We start from the raw sequence: 19,012 nt of genomic DNA, 5'->3' as shown, positions 1-19,012 counted from the left end.
TCCCCGTTTGTTTCGATATGAGCAAACTAAAGTGCGATGTGACCAAACTAAAATGCATCGAAACATGACGAAAATCCCCAGAAAAAGTAATTTTCGTTACTATGCATGCCGGACGCAACCGCCATCATGGCGATCCAAATGGACTCGATAGTTCGAAGCAAAGTTTCTTACACATATAAGAGATAAGAGAATATATATAAAAACCAATCTATGTATGTATGTTCGCTAACTACTTCTGAACCACTTGGCCGATTTCAACCAAATTTGGTACAGACATTCTCTATCCTCAGAGGAAGTTAACAAAGGGGTGGGATGGTCATGTAGAAAAGGGAGGGGGGTGGGAGGGGGTTTTGTTCAGAAAACGAACAATTCTGTGTAACTTTCAACTCCCAGGACCGATTTCAACCAAATTTGGTACAGAGATTCTCTATCCTCAGAGGAAGTTAACAAAGGGGTGGGATGGTCATGTAGAAAAGGGGAGGGTGGTGGGAGGGTTTTGTTCAGAAAACGAACAATTCTGTGTAACTTTCAACTCCAGGACCGATTTCAACCAAATTTGGTACAGACATTCTCTATCCTCAGAGGAAGTTAACAAAGGGTGGGATGGTCATGTAGAAAAGGGGAGGGTGGTGGGAGGGTTTTGTTCAGAAAACTAACAATTCTGGGTAACTTTCAACTCCCAGGACCGATTTCAACCAAATTTGGTACAGACATTCTCTATCCTCAGAGGAAGTTAACAAAGGGGTGGGATGGGCGTGTAGAAAAGGGGGAGGGTGGTGGGAGGGGTTTTGTTCAGAAAACGAACAATTCTGTGTAACTTTCAACTCCCAGGACCGATTTCAACCAAATTTGGTACAGACATTCTCTATCCTCAGAGGAAGTTAACAAAGGGGTGGGATGGTCATGTAGAAAAGGGGGAGGGGTGGTGGGAGGGGTTTTGTTCAGAAAACGAACAATTCTGTGTAACTTTCAACTCCCAGGACCGATTTCAACCAAATTTGGTACAGACATTCTCTATCCTCAGAGGAAGTTAACAAAGGGGTGGGATGGTCATGTAGAAAAGGGGAGGGGTGGTGGGAGGGTTTTGTTCAGAAAACGAACAATTCTGTGTAACTTTCAACTCCCAGGACCGATTTCAACCAAATTTTGTACACATATTCACTACGAGGAGGTAATCATATGGGAGGATTTGGGAAAGGGGAGGGTCTGGAGGAGGGTTTTGTTTAGAAAACGGGCAATTCAAAGTAAATCATGAACCCCTGTACCGATTTCAACCAAATTTGGTACACACATTCTACATCATAAGGAAAAGATAACAAAGGGGATGGGATGGTCATTGGAAAAAGGGAGGGTATAGGGGAGGTGTTGTCTTTGGAAAACGAGCAACTCAGTGTAACTCCCAACCCCAGGACCGATTTCAATCAAATTTTGTACACATATTCACTATGAGGAGCCGATCGTACGGGAGGGAAATTTGGATAAGGGGGTAGGGGTCTGAAGGGAGGGTATTGTTCAGAAAACGGGCAATTTAGTGTAACTTCTGAACCCCTGTACCGATTTCAACCAAATTTGGTACACATTTTCTATCCCTAGGAGAAGATAACAAAGGGGTGAAATGGCCGTTGAGAAAAGAGGAAGGGTAAAGGGAAAGCGGTTGTCTTTAGAAAACGGGCAATTCAGTGTAACTCCTGACCCCAGGACCAATTCTAAGCAGATTAAATGATTAAATCATTCAACTCTATGATTAAAGATTATGATTAATGAATTATAATTTTTGAAAATGATGACTGATAATGATTAATGATTAAATTCATTTTTGACAATAATTAACGATTATGAATAATAGATGAAAAAACCGTTGGATTATGATTAACGATTACCGATCGTGATTAAATGTTGACACACTATGTGTATGGTTAATGATTAACGATCGATATGATTAATGATTGATGATTATGAATGATCAAATTGCATAGTGATCCATAATCGAGTAACCTTTATTCCAAATTTTAAAAGGTATGATAATTATATGATAATGATTCAAGATTAATAAATAAAAGCAAGGTATGCAATGATCCAATGTTCCAGCATAACTTCTGTACCCTTGCCTGATTTCAACCAAATTTGGAACAAACATTCTTTTTCTTAAGAAGGCGAAGATGACAGGGATCGATCAACTCAACACTTCATCGAAATCATGGTTTGCCCAGAGAAAAGCAATGATTAAAGTGTTTCCTTCTGGACGGTAAATGTGATCATTTCTTTAAAAATAGACGTTTTTCCGGAATAAGGCATCGGTGTATGTTTTTCCTTCTTTAGAAATAGACGTTTGCCCGGAATAAAGCGATTTTGGGTTTGATCCCATTTTCAAAATCAGTCAATGTTTTCAAATGTAATCTACCTTCTTTTAATCAAATGATGAAATATCAATAAGAAAACACAATTATCCTTTTGACCTATTCCAATTCCGATGGTGAAAAAAACTGCGAATTAAACTGGCAACTCCGAGCAAGGCCGGGTACATAAAGCTAGTAAGAGAATAAAAGACAGTATTTACACAGCGACTGTGCATGTGTTACACATAATTTTCACACAGATTGCTATCCATTCGCGTCATCGTCATGTGTGAAAATTACCTCCAAGCTGTTTGTCCATCTCTGCCATCTCCCACTCGCCGGAAATTCTAGCATTGGTATAGATACAACTTTCAACTTTCAATGCTGCTACTTTTTCTGTTTACCTCCTACTTACGCCAAATCTACTTCATCAAAGAAATGTATTCGAAAATAGGCATCCAGCAAAGTCGTCAGGAGATCCAGCCCCTTAAGATGCATGAAGGTAAGGAATATCCCATCCACCTTATGCTACGTTTTGACAGGGCAAGTGAATTGAACAACTCAGTTGAGTTCAATTGACTTGCCAAAAGTTGAACATGTTCAACTTTTGGCAAGTCAATTGAATTCAACTGAGTTGTTCAATTCACTTGCCCTGTCAAAACGTAGCATAATCGCTGCATCACAGAAAATGAAGCCGATGAATACATTTCATGTCAGTCAGGATGGTCATGACAGTAGTTACGAGAGAGTTCATTCGAATGTAAACAAATCATTATTCGAGTCACCAAAAATTGCGATGCTGTTGTAGCGATCGAACTATTTGCGAAACGAAAGTAGCTGCCACTATATCATCTATTTATTGGGCTAGTGCTTGGAAAATTTTAAATTATGGCATCGATGGATCTCAAAACAGAACCATTGGAAGAACCGATGGGTTACTTGAGTTTGCACCAAGTGTGTCGTCTCTGCCTAAGCGAAGAGTGCCTTGTCGACGTATTTGAGGAAGAGTTTTTGAATCAATGGGTAGTTGACTTTCTCTCGATAACGGTTAAGTATCTGGTATCCGTTAACGTGCCCAATAGTTCTTAACAATGATTCTATCTTGCAGATATCAAAGGAAGACCGTATGAGCATATTCGTATGCGCTATTTGTCGCATACGATTAACAGAATTCCATCAGTTCCGCATACGATGTCAGGAAGTACAAGATGTTTTGAAGTCCATGATTCAAAGCAGATTCAACGATGATATTGAAAATGCTGAGCAGGAAAGGTGTGATTCTCCAATACAGTGCAAAATATGTTCCAAGTTCTTCAATACAAAGCAACAGCTCTATGCGCATAAAAGAATACACGGAGTTAGAAAACATAAGTGCACATACTGTGAAAAAGCGTTTGCGATACGGTAAGAAATATGCAATGCACTGATCGACTTATAATAGATTTTCGAAGTTATTCCAATAAGGGATTTTCAATCTTTAGTTGGTTTCAAATGCCTACACAAAAACAATCTGGATTTTAGGAGTTCTCTCTTGTGCAAATCTCATAATTATTATGATTTGAAACTAATGAAAAAAACCCAGATTAATCCACCTAGTGGTGACGATGCCTTTCTCGATTCTATCGTTTGATTTCGCATAAGTGTGATACATATCAAAAATAATTGCCTAACCTTACGACTCTTACAAACGCTGCAAACCATTTTCTCCACAACTTTTAAACACAATGAACGATCATGATTATTTTCTATAGTGATCACCTAGAATTTGTACCCTGTTAAATGCTGTTTGTTGCGAGATTATCGATTAAGAGTTACTACATGTAAAGTTGGCTAATGTTTTTCGGTTTTCGTGTGCACACACACAAACACACGGACAGACAGACATTTGTTCAGCTCGACGAGATGTTTCGTATGGTGTATAACATCACGGGTATCCGAGCCTTCTATAAACAGTCCGATTTTTGAGTGAAATTATAGCCTTTCGGTACAACTTCGTTGTACGAGAAAGTCAAAAATAGTAGGTTTCCTAGAATAAATAAATAAATAGGGTTACACAAGCTAGTAGGTTTCTACTGATGTGAAAAAATTAAGCTATTAGATGTGGATGCGGCTAAGTAATAAAAAGTTGGAGATAGGCTTAGGGGTGCTGCTCAATTGGTCATACTCCCTAATATCCAATAATGAGGATTGTATTTTCAGGCAACATTTCGATAAGCATATGAAAACTCATGCCAAACCTATGAATAACATTCAAAATACAACTACCCCAAATGAAATGAGTATGGTTGGTCTATCTCTGGATATAAAAACTGAACCTTATGAAGAAAGCGTTCCTCTAACCGCAGAGCAGGAAGATGTGAAGAAATTGGAAACGATAACGACAGACTGCCAACTGATAGAAAGTAGAACGTCTGTCACGATTGAAGATGCCCAAAATAGAATGCATATAGGGATAAATAAAGAGCAAACGATTGACACGGTTGTTGGTCTATCACTGGATATAAAGACTGAACATTATGAAGAAAGTGCTTCTTCAATCGCTGAGCAGGAAGAGGCGAACAAATTGAAAACTATTACGACCAATTGCAAACCGATGGAGAGTAGAACGTCTGTTTTGAATAAAGATGTCCAATATACACAGCATATTGAACTACATAGAGAGCACAATCAGTTAATCCCATGCAGCATCTGCCACAAACCATTGCAATCGAAACAAGCGCTATGGCATCACAAACGGAAAGTACATGGACCAAAAAATTTTGAATGTGCAATATGCAACGTTGGATTCCCTTTTCTGTAAGTAACTGAACGGTAATTTACATTCAAACCAATTATGTGTATTTCGTTGCAGTAATAATTTGAAAGCGCATATGAGTACAAATACTCATAAAAACAGGATAAAGCTGCAAGGAGAAGATTGTGTAATATTGAACAAGGGCGATCCGCGTGACAAGGAGCAAGATAAAAATAACGAGAAAAAACACGAATGCCCTGATTGCAATCGCAAATTTGAACAGAAATCCCAATTGGAAAGACACATTAAAACTCACAAATCGGGAAAATATCGAGAATGTGATATTTGTTCTAAATTATTTGCCAATGGGAGAAAATTGTGGCTGCACAAAAAATATCACGGACCAAAAAATTATTCCTGTCCTATTTGTGAAAGGCCTTTTACAGATCCGTAAGTGTCGTTCTTTTATGATCCAAACTAATTATTGTTAAAATGTTATTAAATTACAGATCCATGTTGAGAAAGCATATTCCTACCCACGAACCGAACCGTGTACCCCAACGGGCAAAACAAGTGACGTTGGGAAGAAATGAAACAGGCCCCTACAAGTGCGACATATGCCACAAAGGATTCCGAATAAAATATGCTGTGAATGTACACAAAAAGCGAGTACACGGACCGAAAAAGCACAAGTGTCACATGTGCGAGCACACATTTGCAACACGGTACGCCAATATGTACTAACTACTAGGAAAAGAATTTGATCAAACATTTTCCTAAATTACAGCGCTAGTATGCTACAGCATATACGAAGAGAGTATCGAAAAAACGATAGAGGATTGCAATCACTACATACGACTCAACGGATAGAATCACCAAGGGACGAAACAATCGAAACAACCATTGACAGTATTGCTGTGCTGCAGCAGAAGCCGGACTTGCCACCAACGGACCCGCTACTAAACTAAACATTTATAGTTAGGAATGCACTTCGTTAAACAATAAAAAAGCAATGAAAAAATTGTTTATTTACTTATGAGGTACTTACACTTGATGGGAAATAAGAGTGATGTCCATACAGTAATGGAAAACTCCGCAGTCCGATAAAAAAAATTTAAGGCATCTTATGATAGTAGACTATACTTACATCATCAATTTTATGTAAAAATAGTGTAGCTATCGAAAACAATAAAGTAACTTTTGGCTTACGATAGTAATAATAAATCATTTTCGATTATTTCGGCTATACCAAATAACTTCTATTTTAGAATTTTTATTGAAGATGATTTCTTTCGATCGATTTCCACTGACGAGCTCGGTGGTCTAGTGGCTACCGCTTCCACTTATCAGCAGGAGGTCGTGGGTTCAATTCCAGGCTCGTCCATTTCCTACTTTGTATTTCTATCTTATTTCTTTCTGTGTTTCACGTTCTACCAAAAACGATTCCTACTGTTATAACCTTCCACATAATCCCAAAACCTCCCGTGGTACCTATGAGAGGTCGTAGAGTTCTCTGTATCTTTTCTTAAGTAGGTGTCCAACTAACCATCCTTCCCCTCCCTCAGCATTCGCAAGGACGTGGCCAGGACAGATCTCAACTATTGGAAAGTGCATTGCTTCCATCTAAGAGGTAGTGATAAGTCCCAAATAATTATCTGTGGTAATGGATGAAAGTGATGCTATTCTCGTACAATAGTCTTGGCTTGTACCACCTACGAATTTGTGCGAATTGCTCAATGCTAATGCTAAGATGATTTCTTTCTACTTAAGGTGATTTTACAACAAACCAACAAATCTGTCATCTTGGAGACCACGGTTGGTTTTCTAAAACACGAGTTGAGAAAACCTGACGCGCACAACGGTGAAACAATTATTAGGTCATTTGCTTACTCATGCTGAACAATGAGAGTAGAAAAACATGTGATGAATCACCTTAAGGACAAGATCACCGTCTTCGACCGAAAAATCGCACAGACTGAACACTTAACACCTAGAATTAGGCAACGGACAGGACATTTACACTACATCTAGTGGACCAGTGTAGAACTTTGGGAAGACGTACGTCACGCAAAAATTGGCGATTATCAAACGCCACTCCCCTCCTTTCGTCACGCTTTTTTAATTTTTCTGTATGGATCGTCACGCTACTCAGAACTCCCATCCCCTCTAGATGCGTGACGTACTTTGTGGACGGCCCCATTTTATTTTACTTCCTATGGCCACTGGGATCCACTTAAAAGTTAAACTTTTTGACCCACCTATGTCCAGAAGTCTCTCCGAACCACCGACACACCCATTCCCATAGGCGTATAGGCGTACAAAATGTTATAAAATAAAAAGGCTCAGATTTTGAAAATTATGGTTTTCTGAACCGATGAAAGATTTCTCGAAGTGGTATTATGGAAGAGAGCTGTATGTATCGCTAGTCAAGTTGAAAACCAGAATGGGGGACTATTGAAGTTGAATTTTTCTCGCAATCCGAACGTTAAACCTAACTTCACTAGTAGTGCGCTAGACTAGCGCGCCACTAGCGAAGTAGGGTTTAACATAAGGATTGCGAGAAAAATCCAACTTCGATAGTCCCCCATTTCGGTTTTCAACTTAATTGAGTATAATAAAGTCGGCTTTACCCCGCACGGTTAGAAAAAAGTACTAATATTAGGTACTTTTCAGTCAAATCGGGGGTTCAGTGTGGGAACCCAAAATTAAAAAATTAAGTAAATTTTTTAAATTAAGTGAAATTCACCTAATATTAAGTAAGAAAAATTATTTTGAGCTTTTTAGTGGAATGTCTTCACTTGTCATAAGACAAGTTAATACAACACCACTTAAGTGGTGGAATTCAATGGGATTGTATTAACTCGTCTTATGACAAGTGAATATATTCTTATTCACCTAACTCGCGAATACGAAAATCTAGGTTCGAACAACTTTTAACTATAATAAATGGTTCAATCGCGAGTCTTTTGTTTCCCAAAACTAACATTATTGCATAGAATCACGAAAAACTGTATTGAAAAACCTTATTTTGGCTGCGTAACGTTACACGGCAAATCAGCTTCGCAAATAAATGAAAAATTCAAAATTCATCAAGGTTCTTGATTCTTGAAGATCCGAAATGGATAACTATTTCTGAATAAAGATTGAACGTCCATAAAATAAGTATACAGAATCATCAGGAATCAGTTGTAAACACTTTCTGTGAATCCATAGGATTATGTAAAAATGTCTACATACATGTTCAACATTATTTGCTCCATATGACTGTATGACTTATAGACCTTTTAGAATCCGAATGAACTTTAGGAAATTTCCATGGATTTCTTGTAATCTAATATATCTGTGATTATATAAATACGGGTATCTATTTCGGATACGAGACAAGTAACACCGAGATGTTCTAAGCTGCACGCTCAGATATCAACTGACTTTTGTCTTTATTAATATGGTTGGATTCGATTACCAACGGCACTCAATCACTCACTGTTATTCCAGTGACCACTACAGTTCTCCTTTCTCAAGATAGTTTACACAATTCATTGATCATATTTAAGTTAAAATTCAACAACTATTAACCTAACTATATACAAACTTATTCGACTGAATGAAATTCAATTTAGTAATAATAATATTCGATATCGTTCTTTTTACGTTTTGAACGAAGAGATCTTCTTAAACTTAATTCATTTTGCACACCAAAAGCTTCATTTTGGTAATATTTTCTTTTTCGCGGCCGTCTGTATTCAGAATCCGATGACTACTGGTAACGACCGTGTGCTTCAGTATTTACATCTGTTGAGGCTGGTAATTCCAAGGCATGTTCTGCAGGTTGTATTTGAGCTCCACAGAATCCTGCAGTTGAATCATCAGTTTTTGAAAGATTTCTAGAAGGCACATTAATGCCTGATCTTGAAGTGCATAGCAAACTATTGCCAGAGGCCGTTGAGCATGGAAAACTATCACCAGAGGCTGTAGAGCATGACAAACCTTTGCCAGAGGCGGTTGAGCATGGCAAACTATCGCCAGAGGCTGTAGAGCATGACAAACTTTTGCCAGAGGCTGTTGAGCATGGCAAACCATCGCCAGAGGCTATTGGACATGGCAAACTACTGCCAACATGATTATCAAACAAATTAGAATCGGAAATAAAGCCATAAAATTCATCATTCCAATCTGCATTCTCCCTTGATCGCTTTCTGTTATCTGCTTCGGTATTTTTCCAAACCACATTCTTATGCATTCTTCTCCTCAACATTAGTTGTTCGCGATGAGCAGTATACGTACGCCCTCCTAAAGAAACCTGGAAAACATTAGGGGATATTTGCTTGAGGAAGTCAAGTATCTTTTTTGGTTTGAATTTAAACAGTTTTTCAGAGGGGAAACTTGAATCCTCTGAACAAGTGTTGCGATAATTGAACAAAAAAACAAGATATTTGATCTTCAATGTCCAGCTGTCTCATTTGTGGATCAAGCAAAAACTTTTTCAAAACCTCCTTCACTACCCGAACCATTCTCTCAGCTTGCCCATTACTAGAAGGGTGATATGGTGGACTTTTCATAGCATTGATGCCTTGTTTTTCCCAGAAATCTATAAGGTATCTTGAATTAAACGGAGGACCACCGTCGGTCACAATGACATCAGGCAATCCAAACCTCGAAAACAAGTTTATAAATTTGGTTTTTACTTTTTTTGCATCAGTTCCGTTTCTCATTAAATCAACCTCAAGCCATTTTGAATAACTATCGACCACGAGAAGGAAAATTTTCTGTTCAAAGTAGAAGAAATCAGCATGTATTCTACTAAAAGGTCGATTTGTAGGAATCCAACTTGTGTTCAATGGTTTCTTTGGTACTACGGCCATCTGGTTACAAACATTACAGCTCCTGACGAAACATTCAATGTCACTGTTAATACCATACCAATAAACCGTTCTACGGGCAAGCTGTTTAATTTTGTGAATGCCAGAATGGTTTCTGTGGAGCAATTTCAATACGGTACTGTGTAAAACAGTGGGTATTACAACACGGTCTTGGTATAGCAAACATCCATTCAACAATTCAAGTTCCTGGTGGTGCGAGTAAACATCTTGAAAACTTTTTTCCAACCTCTTAGGCCAACCATTATGCATAAAAGTCAAAACCTTTTGAAGAAAGTCGTCTCTTTTGGTCTCAATTGCAATTTTCATCCAGTCCAACGGTAACTCGGCAGTGATATTTATGTTCTTGATATAATCACGTGATAGTTCTTTGGGGATTTCTTGGGGCAATGGGAAACGAGAGCAGAAATCTGCGTTTCCAATTTGAACAGATGGCCGATACATAATATCAAAGTCATAAATTGATAATTCCATTATGTATCTCTGTAGACGGGTAACAAAAATTGAGTTTTTTCCTTCCTTTCCAAAAATGCCAATCAACGGTTTGTGGTCTGTATAAACGGTAAACTTTTTTCCATACAAATATTTATGGAACTTTTTTATTGTACTTACAACGGCCAATGCTTCAAGATGTAAAATTGGATAAGATTTCTGTGCATCATTCAACGAGAAGGAAGTGAAACATATTGGTCGCTTTTCTTTATGGATAATATGTGCAATGACTCCGCCTAACCCATAACCACAAGCATCCGAAACAACCACGATTGGTTTATTGGGATCATAATATTCCAAAAATTTTGAATTCAATAACAATTTCTTGCACATTTCAAAGGTTTTTTCACATTCTTTGCTCCAAACGAACTTGGTGTCTTTTCTCAGCAAACTGTACAACGTGCCTAGATGTGAGGATAAATAGGGGAATGAAACGACTGTAGTAATTTCTTCTTCTTCTTATTGGCATTACATCCCCACACTGGGACAGTGCCGCCTCGCAGCTTAGTGTTCATTAAGCAATTCCACAGTTATTAACTGCGAGGTTTCTAAGCCAGGTTACCATTTTTGCATTCGTATATCATGAGGCTAGCACGATGATACTTTTATGCCCAGGAAAGTCGAGACAATTTCCAATCCGAAAATTGCCTAGACCGGCATCGGGAATCGAACCCAGCCACCCTCAGCATGGTCTTGCTTTGTAGCCGCGCGTTTTACCGCACGGCTAAGGAGGGCCCGTAGTAATTTACCAAACCTAAAAATGCCTTTAATTCTGTGACTGTTTTCGGAGCAATAGCCCTACGAATTGTCTCAATTTTCTCAGGGCATGGTAACAGGCCATTGTCGGTTAAAACATGTCCTAAGTAAGGCAAACTAGAAACAAAAAACTTGCACTTTTTTAAATGTACTTTGATATTGAATTTAGACAACCTTTCTAAGACCAAATAAAGCTTCCTTTTGCAGTCATCAAAATTCTCACCTGCAATCAGCACGTCATCAAGATAGCAATAAACTCCTTCCAAACCATCCAAAACTTGGTCCATTACCTTTTGGAAAATTGCCGCACAGATGCTCCCTGTGGTAGGCGATTGTAAGAGTACAAACCTTTTATGGTTTTGATTACCATTATTTTTCTGGAATTTTTAGAAAGGCGTAGCTGAGTGTAAGCTCCAGCAAGATCGAGAGCGCAAAAAATTTTAGAACCCGACAACAAAGCAAACAAATCCTGAACCAAAGGAATAGGATAAGTATTCGGTATAATTGCTTTATTAATGGAGACCTTGCAATCAATCACCATCCGAATACCTTGATCCTTCTTTGCAACAATGATTACAGGAGAAGCCCATTCGCTGACATCAACAGGGGTAATAATACCATTCCGTTCTAAAGATTCAATATGTTCGACAACTTTATCTTTCAAACGATATGGAACCTCATATGCTCGCTTGAAAACTGGTTTATCCTCCTTTAAAATCAAATCTGCTTCAAAATATTTTATGGGAGTCGAGAAATCGTTATCAAACACATTTTGGAACTTACTTTTGATGTCTTCTTCGATGTTATCCTCTTTGGTTGCTGTTATGTAATTCACAGATACAGGACGAAACGCATTCCTCCATGCCGAAAAAAATACATCCAACCAGTCACGTCCGAATAATGGTGTGAAGATTTTCTTACTCTGTAGGACAACCATATGGACTACCTTACATTGACCATTGGCGATCACTGTCACTTTAAATTGGCCGACGACGACTAGATGTGCACCATCCACCACAGCTAACTTCATCGAACAGTTGGATAGCGGGTTGTTTCGGATTTTTTTTTTCATAAGTTTGCTTACAAACAACGGATACAGCAGACCCGCTGTCTATTTCCATCTGTAGTGTTTCGCCTTCTACAAATGCATCAATCAAGCAAGGTGCACTGGATCGCTGGCTGGCAGAAACCATGAGAACGTCCATCTCATCTTCCGACGATAATGTTGCTCTTCTCATCCGGTCAGATAAATCTGATTTCTTTGTTTCAACTACTACTGACTTAACAGACGGTTTTTGATGTTTCAAATCGTAGCAATATTTCCGCGTATGGCCCTTCCTGCGACAATAAGTGCAGTAATACACCCGTTTTCTGGAATCTGATCGACTTCTACTACGCTCATGACTATTGTTCAAACGATTACGAAGGTCACGACTGCGACCTCTAGATCCAATAGGTGTCGGGGAAACGTCACGACGAAATCCTACTTTTTTCCTATCAAACCTATCGATTAGAGTGGCTCAAAAAACACTTTTTCAAATTTTTTGATGGGCCGCCCCCTTATTCGGTTCTATTTGATGCCCTGATGCTCTGGACAAAATTTCAGCCAAATCGGTCAACGTTTGGGCGGTGCTAAACTCGTTGGATGTTTATATGGAAAAATGTATGCAGAAACATCCAGAAACAGTGATTTGCAGTTGGAAGGCACAATTTACTATCAAGAACCATAATAGGGTAAAAGTTCCGATAGTCGTGGGTGTTCCTATAGTTGCGGTAGTATTGGTTTTACACAATCTACACATAAATCGCAGCAACCTATATCGTCTATCAATGTTGTGACCGATATTACCTATCCTACTTGTTTCTGGTTCATGCATAAGACTAGCCCTTTCCATAGCTTCTTCGCGATTAACGATAATTCTTTCGGCCTTAGCAAGAGTTAAATCATCTTCATCTAAGAGCCGCTCTTGTAACTGTTTCTTTGAAATGCCACACAACAACTTGTCACGAACAGCCGTCTCTTTGAATGTACCAAACTTACAGTACTCTGCAAGTTGTTTTACTGCTAAAATAAAGTCAACTGCTCTCTCATCAGGCTTTTGTATCCTTGCATAAAACTTAATACGTTGAACTAAGTCACTATCACTTCTATCAAAACGTTTACGCAGCGCCTCCGTCAAATCTTTGTAATCAATGTCCTTCAAATCCCTACCAGGATACAGCAACCTAAGCTCACTGTAAACTGCAGTACCACATGACGCGAGAAACGTAGTCTTTCTTTCGGCAGGTTCTACTTTTTGATGCAAATAAATCCATTCCAGTTGATCCAGGTATTGCGAGAAAGTTATACTTCCATCTGGATGGAATGGTTCAATAGTACTCATTACAGGCATGGCCACTTTATTAGAGATTAAAAAAAAACAAACAAAAAAAAACTGATTTAGCAACTTCAACTTGTCATAAAACGCAGACAAAAACTTTTGAAATATATTTGAGAGTAAAAAAATACACACACAGTATAAAGCTTGAATTACAACTTAAACGTAAAAAAATGGCTCATAAAACATATGAGCTACTAAATTAATTTATCAAATTTGTTCAATAAGAAATACAAAAGGATATCGCAACAAACATTAAACCAAAAAACAATAAAACAGATTAAAACATACCTTTTTAGTGAATATGGTATATGGCTATTCCAACCGTTGATCTGGACCAGTCTAAGCCTCAAACAATCTTATCCAACTTGCTGTATTCACACACAATGGATATGAGAGAAAACTGACCAACGCTTTGTGGCCAACTATTAAAACCTTCTGTATAATGATGGCTTTGTCTTAGGTCAAACATACAAAACTGTAACTGCACGCCAAACTGGACAATAGGCGGTATTACAATGGTAGATCGTAAACGCACGTTTTGCCTTTCTCGTACAACAAAGTTGTACCAGAAGGCTATAATTTCACTCCAAAAGCCAAATTTTGATAGAAGGCTCGGAGACCCATAGTGTTATATACCAATCGACTCAGCTCGAAAAACTGAGCACATGTCTGACTGTGTGTGTGTGTGTGTGTAGCCCTGGAATTTTTATTGTTAAACACGTTTCATATAGAAGGACTTGACCGATTCGAGTGCAACTAGTTTCATTCGACGGAGAAACTTTCCTAGTTGGACACTATTGTTTTTGTTTGCTTATATCTCATGCGGTTTGAATAATATTTCTATTTTTCTTTTATCAAATACGCTGTGTACATGCACATTTTAAATCATTAATCAATTTAGCCGTGACGCAATCCATTACTCTCATAGTTGAGCTATTTTTAAGCAGCGTGATAAAATCGCATCAAAGCTATTAACCGCCTAAATGTAGGCAATTTACGTTGCATTTACCATACTAATTCGAATTCAACACATTGAATCGAGAAAGGCATAATCACCACTGGGGGATAAATTTGGGTTTTTTTATTTTTCTTTTAGCATTTAACACTTGTGCCAATTTTTTTTTTATCAGAAAACGAATTCAATTTTTTTTTATAAAACCAGCACTTAAATACACATGCTGCGAGGAGGTATAAACTAAACCACAAAAGGCGGTATATCGTCACCAAATTTGAGGCGAACGTAACGGCCTTTGTACATTTTACTTCCAGGGTACAACACCTCACAAACTAATCTGTAATCAATCACTTGTTTTAATTTTACTATTTCCACCTCGTACGCCAGTTAATATATCTGTGATTATATATATATACGGGTATCTATTTCGGATACGAGACAAGTAACACCGAGATGTTTTAAGCTGCACGCTCAGATATAAACTGACTCTTGTCTTTATTAATATGGTTGGATTCGATTACCAACGGCACTCAATCACTCACTGTTATTCCAGTGACCACTACATAATCTTGATTGATTCTTATTGTTGAACAAAATCCCAGGAAATCTCATGCAGGCTCCTAATGCATCTTCATAATTCTTCAATTCAAGAGATAATTGTGTACAGATCAATATGTATCGAATGTATAGGAATCATCAGGGACCTTGGAGAATATAAGCAGGATCCTATGTCCACAAAAATCCGTATAGACAAATAGTCAATAATCTCAGTCAAGCTTATGTGCATGCCATTAGGATCATCTTCAGCTAAAATGGAACTACATACATATATAAATATTAAATAGCATGCTTTGCAAACACGGTTGAATACGTTGAATATCGTACAATTCATTCATTCGACAAATTCCAAGTCGACACAAGAAGAGAGTAATGAAAGAAGACCAAGATGAATACACAGTGGGGATAAGTTCATCCGAAGAAAAACATAAATAAAAGCATAAACACGTAAGTTGAATACGTACGGTTATTCATAATAATCTAAAAAGTCGAATAAATTTTATTTTAAATTTTGGGTACCCAGTTATTTGAATACAAGAAAGCGTTATGATGAAAGCGGTGGAAGAAAACGAATGTCCATCTTCGAAGTCAATCAAAGTTGAACCGAAAGAAAGCTTGCATCTAGTATGTAGACTCTGCTTGAGTGAAGAGTCCCTAGACGATGTGTTTAAAGCAGCAGATTTAAATAAATGGATATCGGACTTACTATCAATAATGGTAAAACCTTGATAACATATGGTCGGGGTTCAGCCAAATCGCACCAAGCGCCAACGGAAAATTATCCATTTTTCTACTCACACTTTCGTTTGGCAGATTTAATTGATCGCAAATCGTATCGGATAACCCTCAACCCCATAGCTGAGGATATACTACAGCAAATGCATGCTTAAATTGGTATGAAACTATTTCAGTTGTCCTTGTGCGAACAAAATATCACAAGTCAGTCGAAAAGCCGCTTGGTGCGGTTTGGTTGAACCCCGACCATATTAACATTTTCGAATAATACAACTCGATAACACGCACCACATACTTTCAGATAACTACGGAGGATCGTATGAGCCAATCTATTTGCGAAATTTGTCGGATACGCCTAACAGAATTTCATAAATTTCGGATAAACTGTCAGGATGTCCAAAATGTGCTCAAATCCATGATTCAGACGAATGACATCGATCGCAGGTAAAAATGCAGAAGCTCATCCTTCTAATTATAGGATAATTATAGTGGGAAGAAAAATTTGAAACGGGTTTATCTAGACTGTAACAATGTTTTGATAACAGTTTGATAGTCTGGGAAAAACTCTCAAATTCAAAGAAGAAAAAAGAGTCCAAAAAAGACTAAAATCTCATTTCTACAACGTTCTAATTCAGAAAATCATGGCCCCAGAACGATCAGCAAGACCATGAAAAGGAGGATGCGGTTATCAGTTTTCACGCAGGTGAAGAACCCACTCGAGAAGAGAATATGATTGACATAGAAGAGGTGAAGATTGAAACTGGTTCAGATGATAAACTTGAACGATCTTCCAAAACACCAGTCAAACCAACATCAACTATGAATGGATTTACTAGAAATGCGATTGAATTTATGCGAAAACCAGTTGGTCGGATAATTCGACAAAACATTAAAAATAAAACACGCCAACCTGTTGAATGTAACATATGCCAGAAGGTTTTAAAATCCAGGCGACATTTTTGGCAACACAACAAGCAAACACATGCGCCAAAAACACATTTTTGCCATATATGTGGAAATGGATTTCCTTTCCGGTAAATTAGGTTAAATATTGATTTACATGATTCAATCTATTTTTCAATTTTTTATTCAGAAGCAACTTGGTACAACATTTGCAAAGTAGGAAACACTCAGAAGAACCGCAACAACTGCTCTCAGAAATTGATAATAAGCTAAATGAAGGGGTAGAAGGAAACAGTCGCGATACTAAAAACCAACATCCCTCGGATTGCAGTATAAATACTTCCACTGCGAAAGGTTCAACCGACGAGGAGCCTAAAAAACACTCATGCAATATATGTCACAAAATATTTCCATCTGTGAAGCAACTAAAAAACCATAGAAGATACCATAAAGCAAAAACCCAAGTGTGCTCTATATGCGAGAAACCATTCGCGAATAGGTAAGTGTTTACATATTTATAATGAGCATTTCCCAGAAATTATCCTAAGACAATCAATGCTCGCTTTTCCATTAGTTCTTCATCGTTTTTCATCGTTTTTTCTCGCAGGTTTACATTGCAAAGGCATACGCTAATTCATGAATCTGTCGATAGTCGCCAGAGAGCAAGGATGCTGCCAGAACGATTCCAGTGCGATGTATGTCAAATGGTGTTCATACGGCAAGCTACTATGATGGCGCACATTCAAGAAAAACACCATTCAACGATTTACCCTTGCCAGATTTGCAGTGCGAAATTTCGCACGCGGTGGGTTTTTTTTTCATTGCATTTCGTTCGACACTATTACTCAAAACCACTTATTGACATTTTAGAGCCCTTCTAAATGACCATTTAAAGGAGAAAGGTCATGAAAACGAGTCATCTTAAGATTTTTAGGAGTGTATCATACAAGGGAAGAATATCTAGAATTTACTAAATATATTAATAATTTCCATAAATAGTATTTAACATAGAATAAACTGCCGTGAATCGCATATCTGTCCCATCTTTGCTGGGTTTCCTATGCATATGGGACAAATATGCGATTCACGGCAGTAAAGCTCATCAAAACATTGATGGTAAATAAATATTCTTTTGTTAAAAATAATTCTTTGAGCAAATGCATATGCATTTTTATTCAACATAACTTTCTAGTCTTTGCATCTTCGAATCACCCCAAAATAAATATTGTACCTGAGCACCAGTTATGCCAGTTATGTACGGAACAATACTGGCATAACTAAAAATCTGTTAACCCTTTATAAGGCAGACGAATCTAAACAATAAATTAACGAAAACAACAATTAGACACAATGTTGTCATGGTATTAAACTCAAATGTATGCTTGTTATACATTAAACAGTTCAGAAACATTGAAAAATTGGTGGCAATATAGTTGCCACTGCCCGGCAAGCGGGAAAACAGGCAACAACAAAAATAAATAAAAGATTTTCAAAAATTAGGTTTTACGTAAAACCAGTCAAATCAAGACACGTTACATTTTTTGGTGAAGAGTCCTAGTCGGAAAACGCATTATAAATGAAAACATTTTTTTTTTGCGCTTTTGTTCCCAAGGGGACCCTTGGGAAAAAAACACAATTTCGCAAAAATCCAAAAACCAAATATACAGAAAGGCAAAGCTTTTTTCACGCTAACCGCGTAATAATCTAACACTGGAGATTCAAAATAATTAATACCAACGGGAAAAAAATATATCTTTGTCGTTTTTTTAACGAATTATAACTGAAAATCCTTCTTCCACTCGAAACTTACGATCTGTTCGAAAAAAAATTGTTCTCAAATTGACATTTCATTTTTTTATAGCTTAGATTCATCTGGAGTGTTACTAGGAAGAAAAGATATTTTAGTTACAATTGTGTGGTCGTCTTCAGTGTCTCGTACTTGTGGTCGAAATACGTATCTGCGAAGATATCGAAATAATTGGTGGAATTAAATGGAGAGTACCAAACTCGTCTTAGACGGTTAAAAATCCAAATTAAAATTGATAAATTTATGGATTCTTACGGGCTGTAAGACCGAATGGTGAGATAAGATTTGAGAAAGGCGAAGTGAGAAGAAAAAAGCAAAAAGGAAAAGGGATGAAAGAAGGGGAAATGAAGAAGAAGATAGAGAAATGAAAGAGAAAGACAGAAGAAGTCGAAAGATTAGGAAGACAAGAAAAAGAAATCTAAAAAAAGAAGAAGCAAGGACGAAAATATAAAGACGAAATAAGAAAGAAGGGAAAAGG

The 19,012-nt window shown here is 37.6% G+C and overlaps 1 protein-coding gene across 1 annotated transcript; it reads left to right on the top strand.

The window, feature by feature from the left end:
- Positions 1 to 3,021: 3,021 nt before the first annotated feature.
- LOC134210335 (zinc finger protein 236-like) lies at positions 3,022 to 17,762 on the top strand. The gene is made up of 12 exons (XM_062686385.1): positions 3,022 to 3,383; positions 3,445 to 3,740; positions 4,536 to 5,132; positions 5,188 to 5,520; positions 5,580 to 5,795; positions 5,858 to 6,025; positions 15,620 to 15,806; positions 16,126 to 16,268; positions 16,460 to 16,858; positions 16,918 to 17,226; positions 17,335 to 17,532; positions 17,598 to 17,762. The coding sequence occupies exons 1-12, from the start codon at positions 3,225 to 3,227 to the stop codon at positions 17,650 to 17,652; spliced, it is 3,060 nt and encodes a 1,019-aa protein (XP_062542369.1). The 5' UTR covers positions 3,022 to 3,224; the 3' UTR covers positions 17,653 to 17,762.
- The last annotated feature ends 1,250 nt before the right edge of the window (positions 17,763 to 19,012 follow it).

This window comes from Armigeres subalbatus, chromosome 2 (genome assembly GCF_024139115.2).
Source record: "Armigeres subalbatus isolate Guangzhou_Male chromosome 2, GZ_Asu_2, whole genome shotgun sequence".
Lineage (NCBI taxonomy): Eukaryota > Metazoa > Arthropoda > Insecta > Diptera > Culicidae > Armigeres > Armigeres subalbatus.
This window is presented reverse-complemented; position numbering and strand designations above follow the sequence as displayed.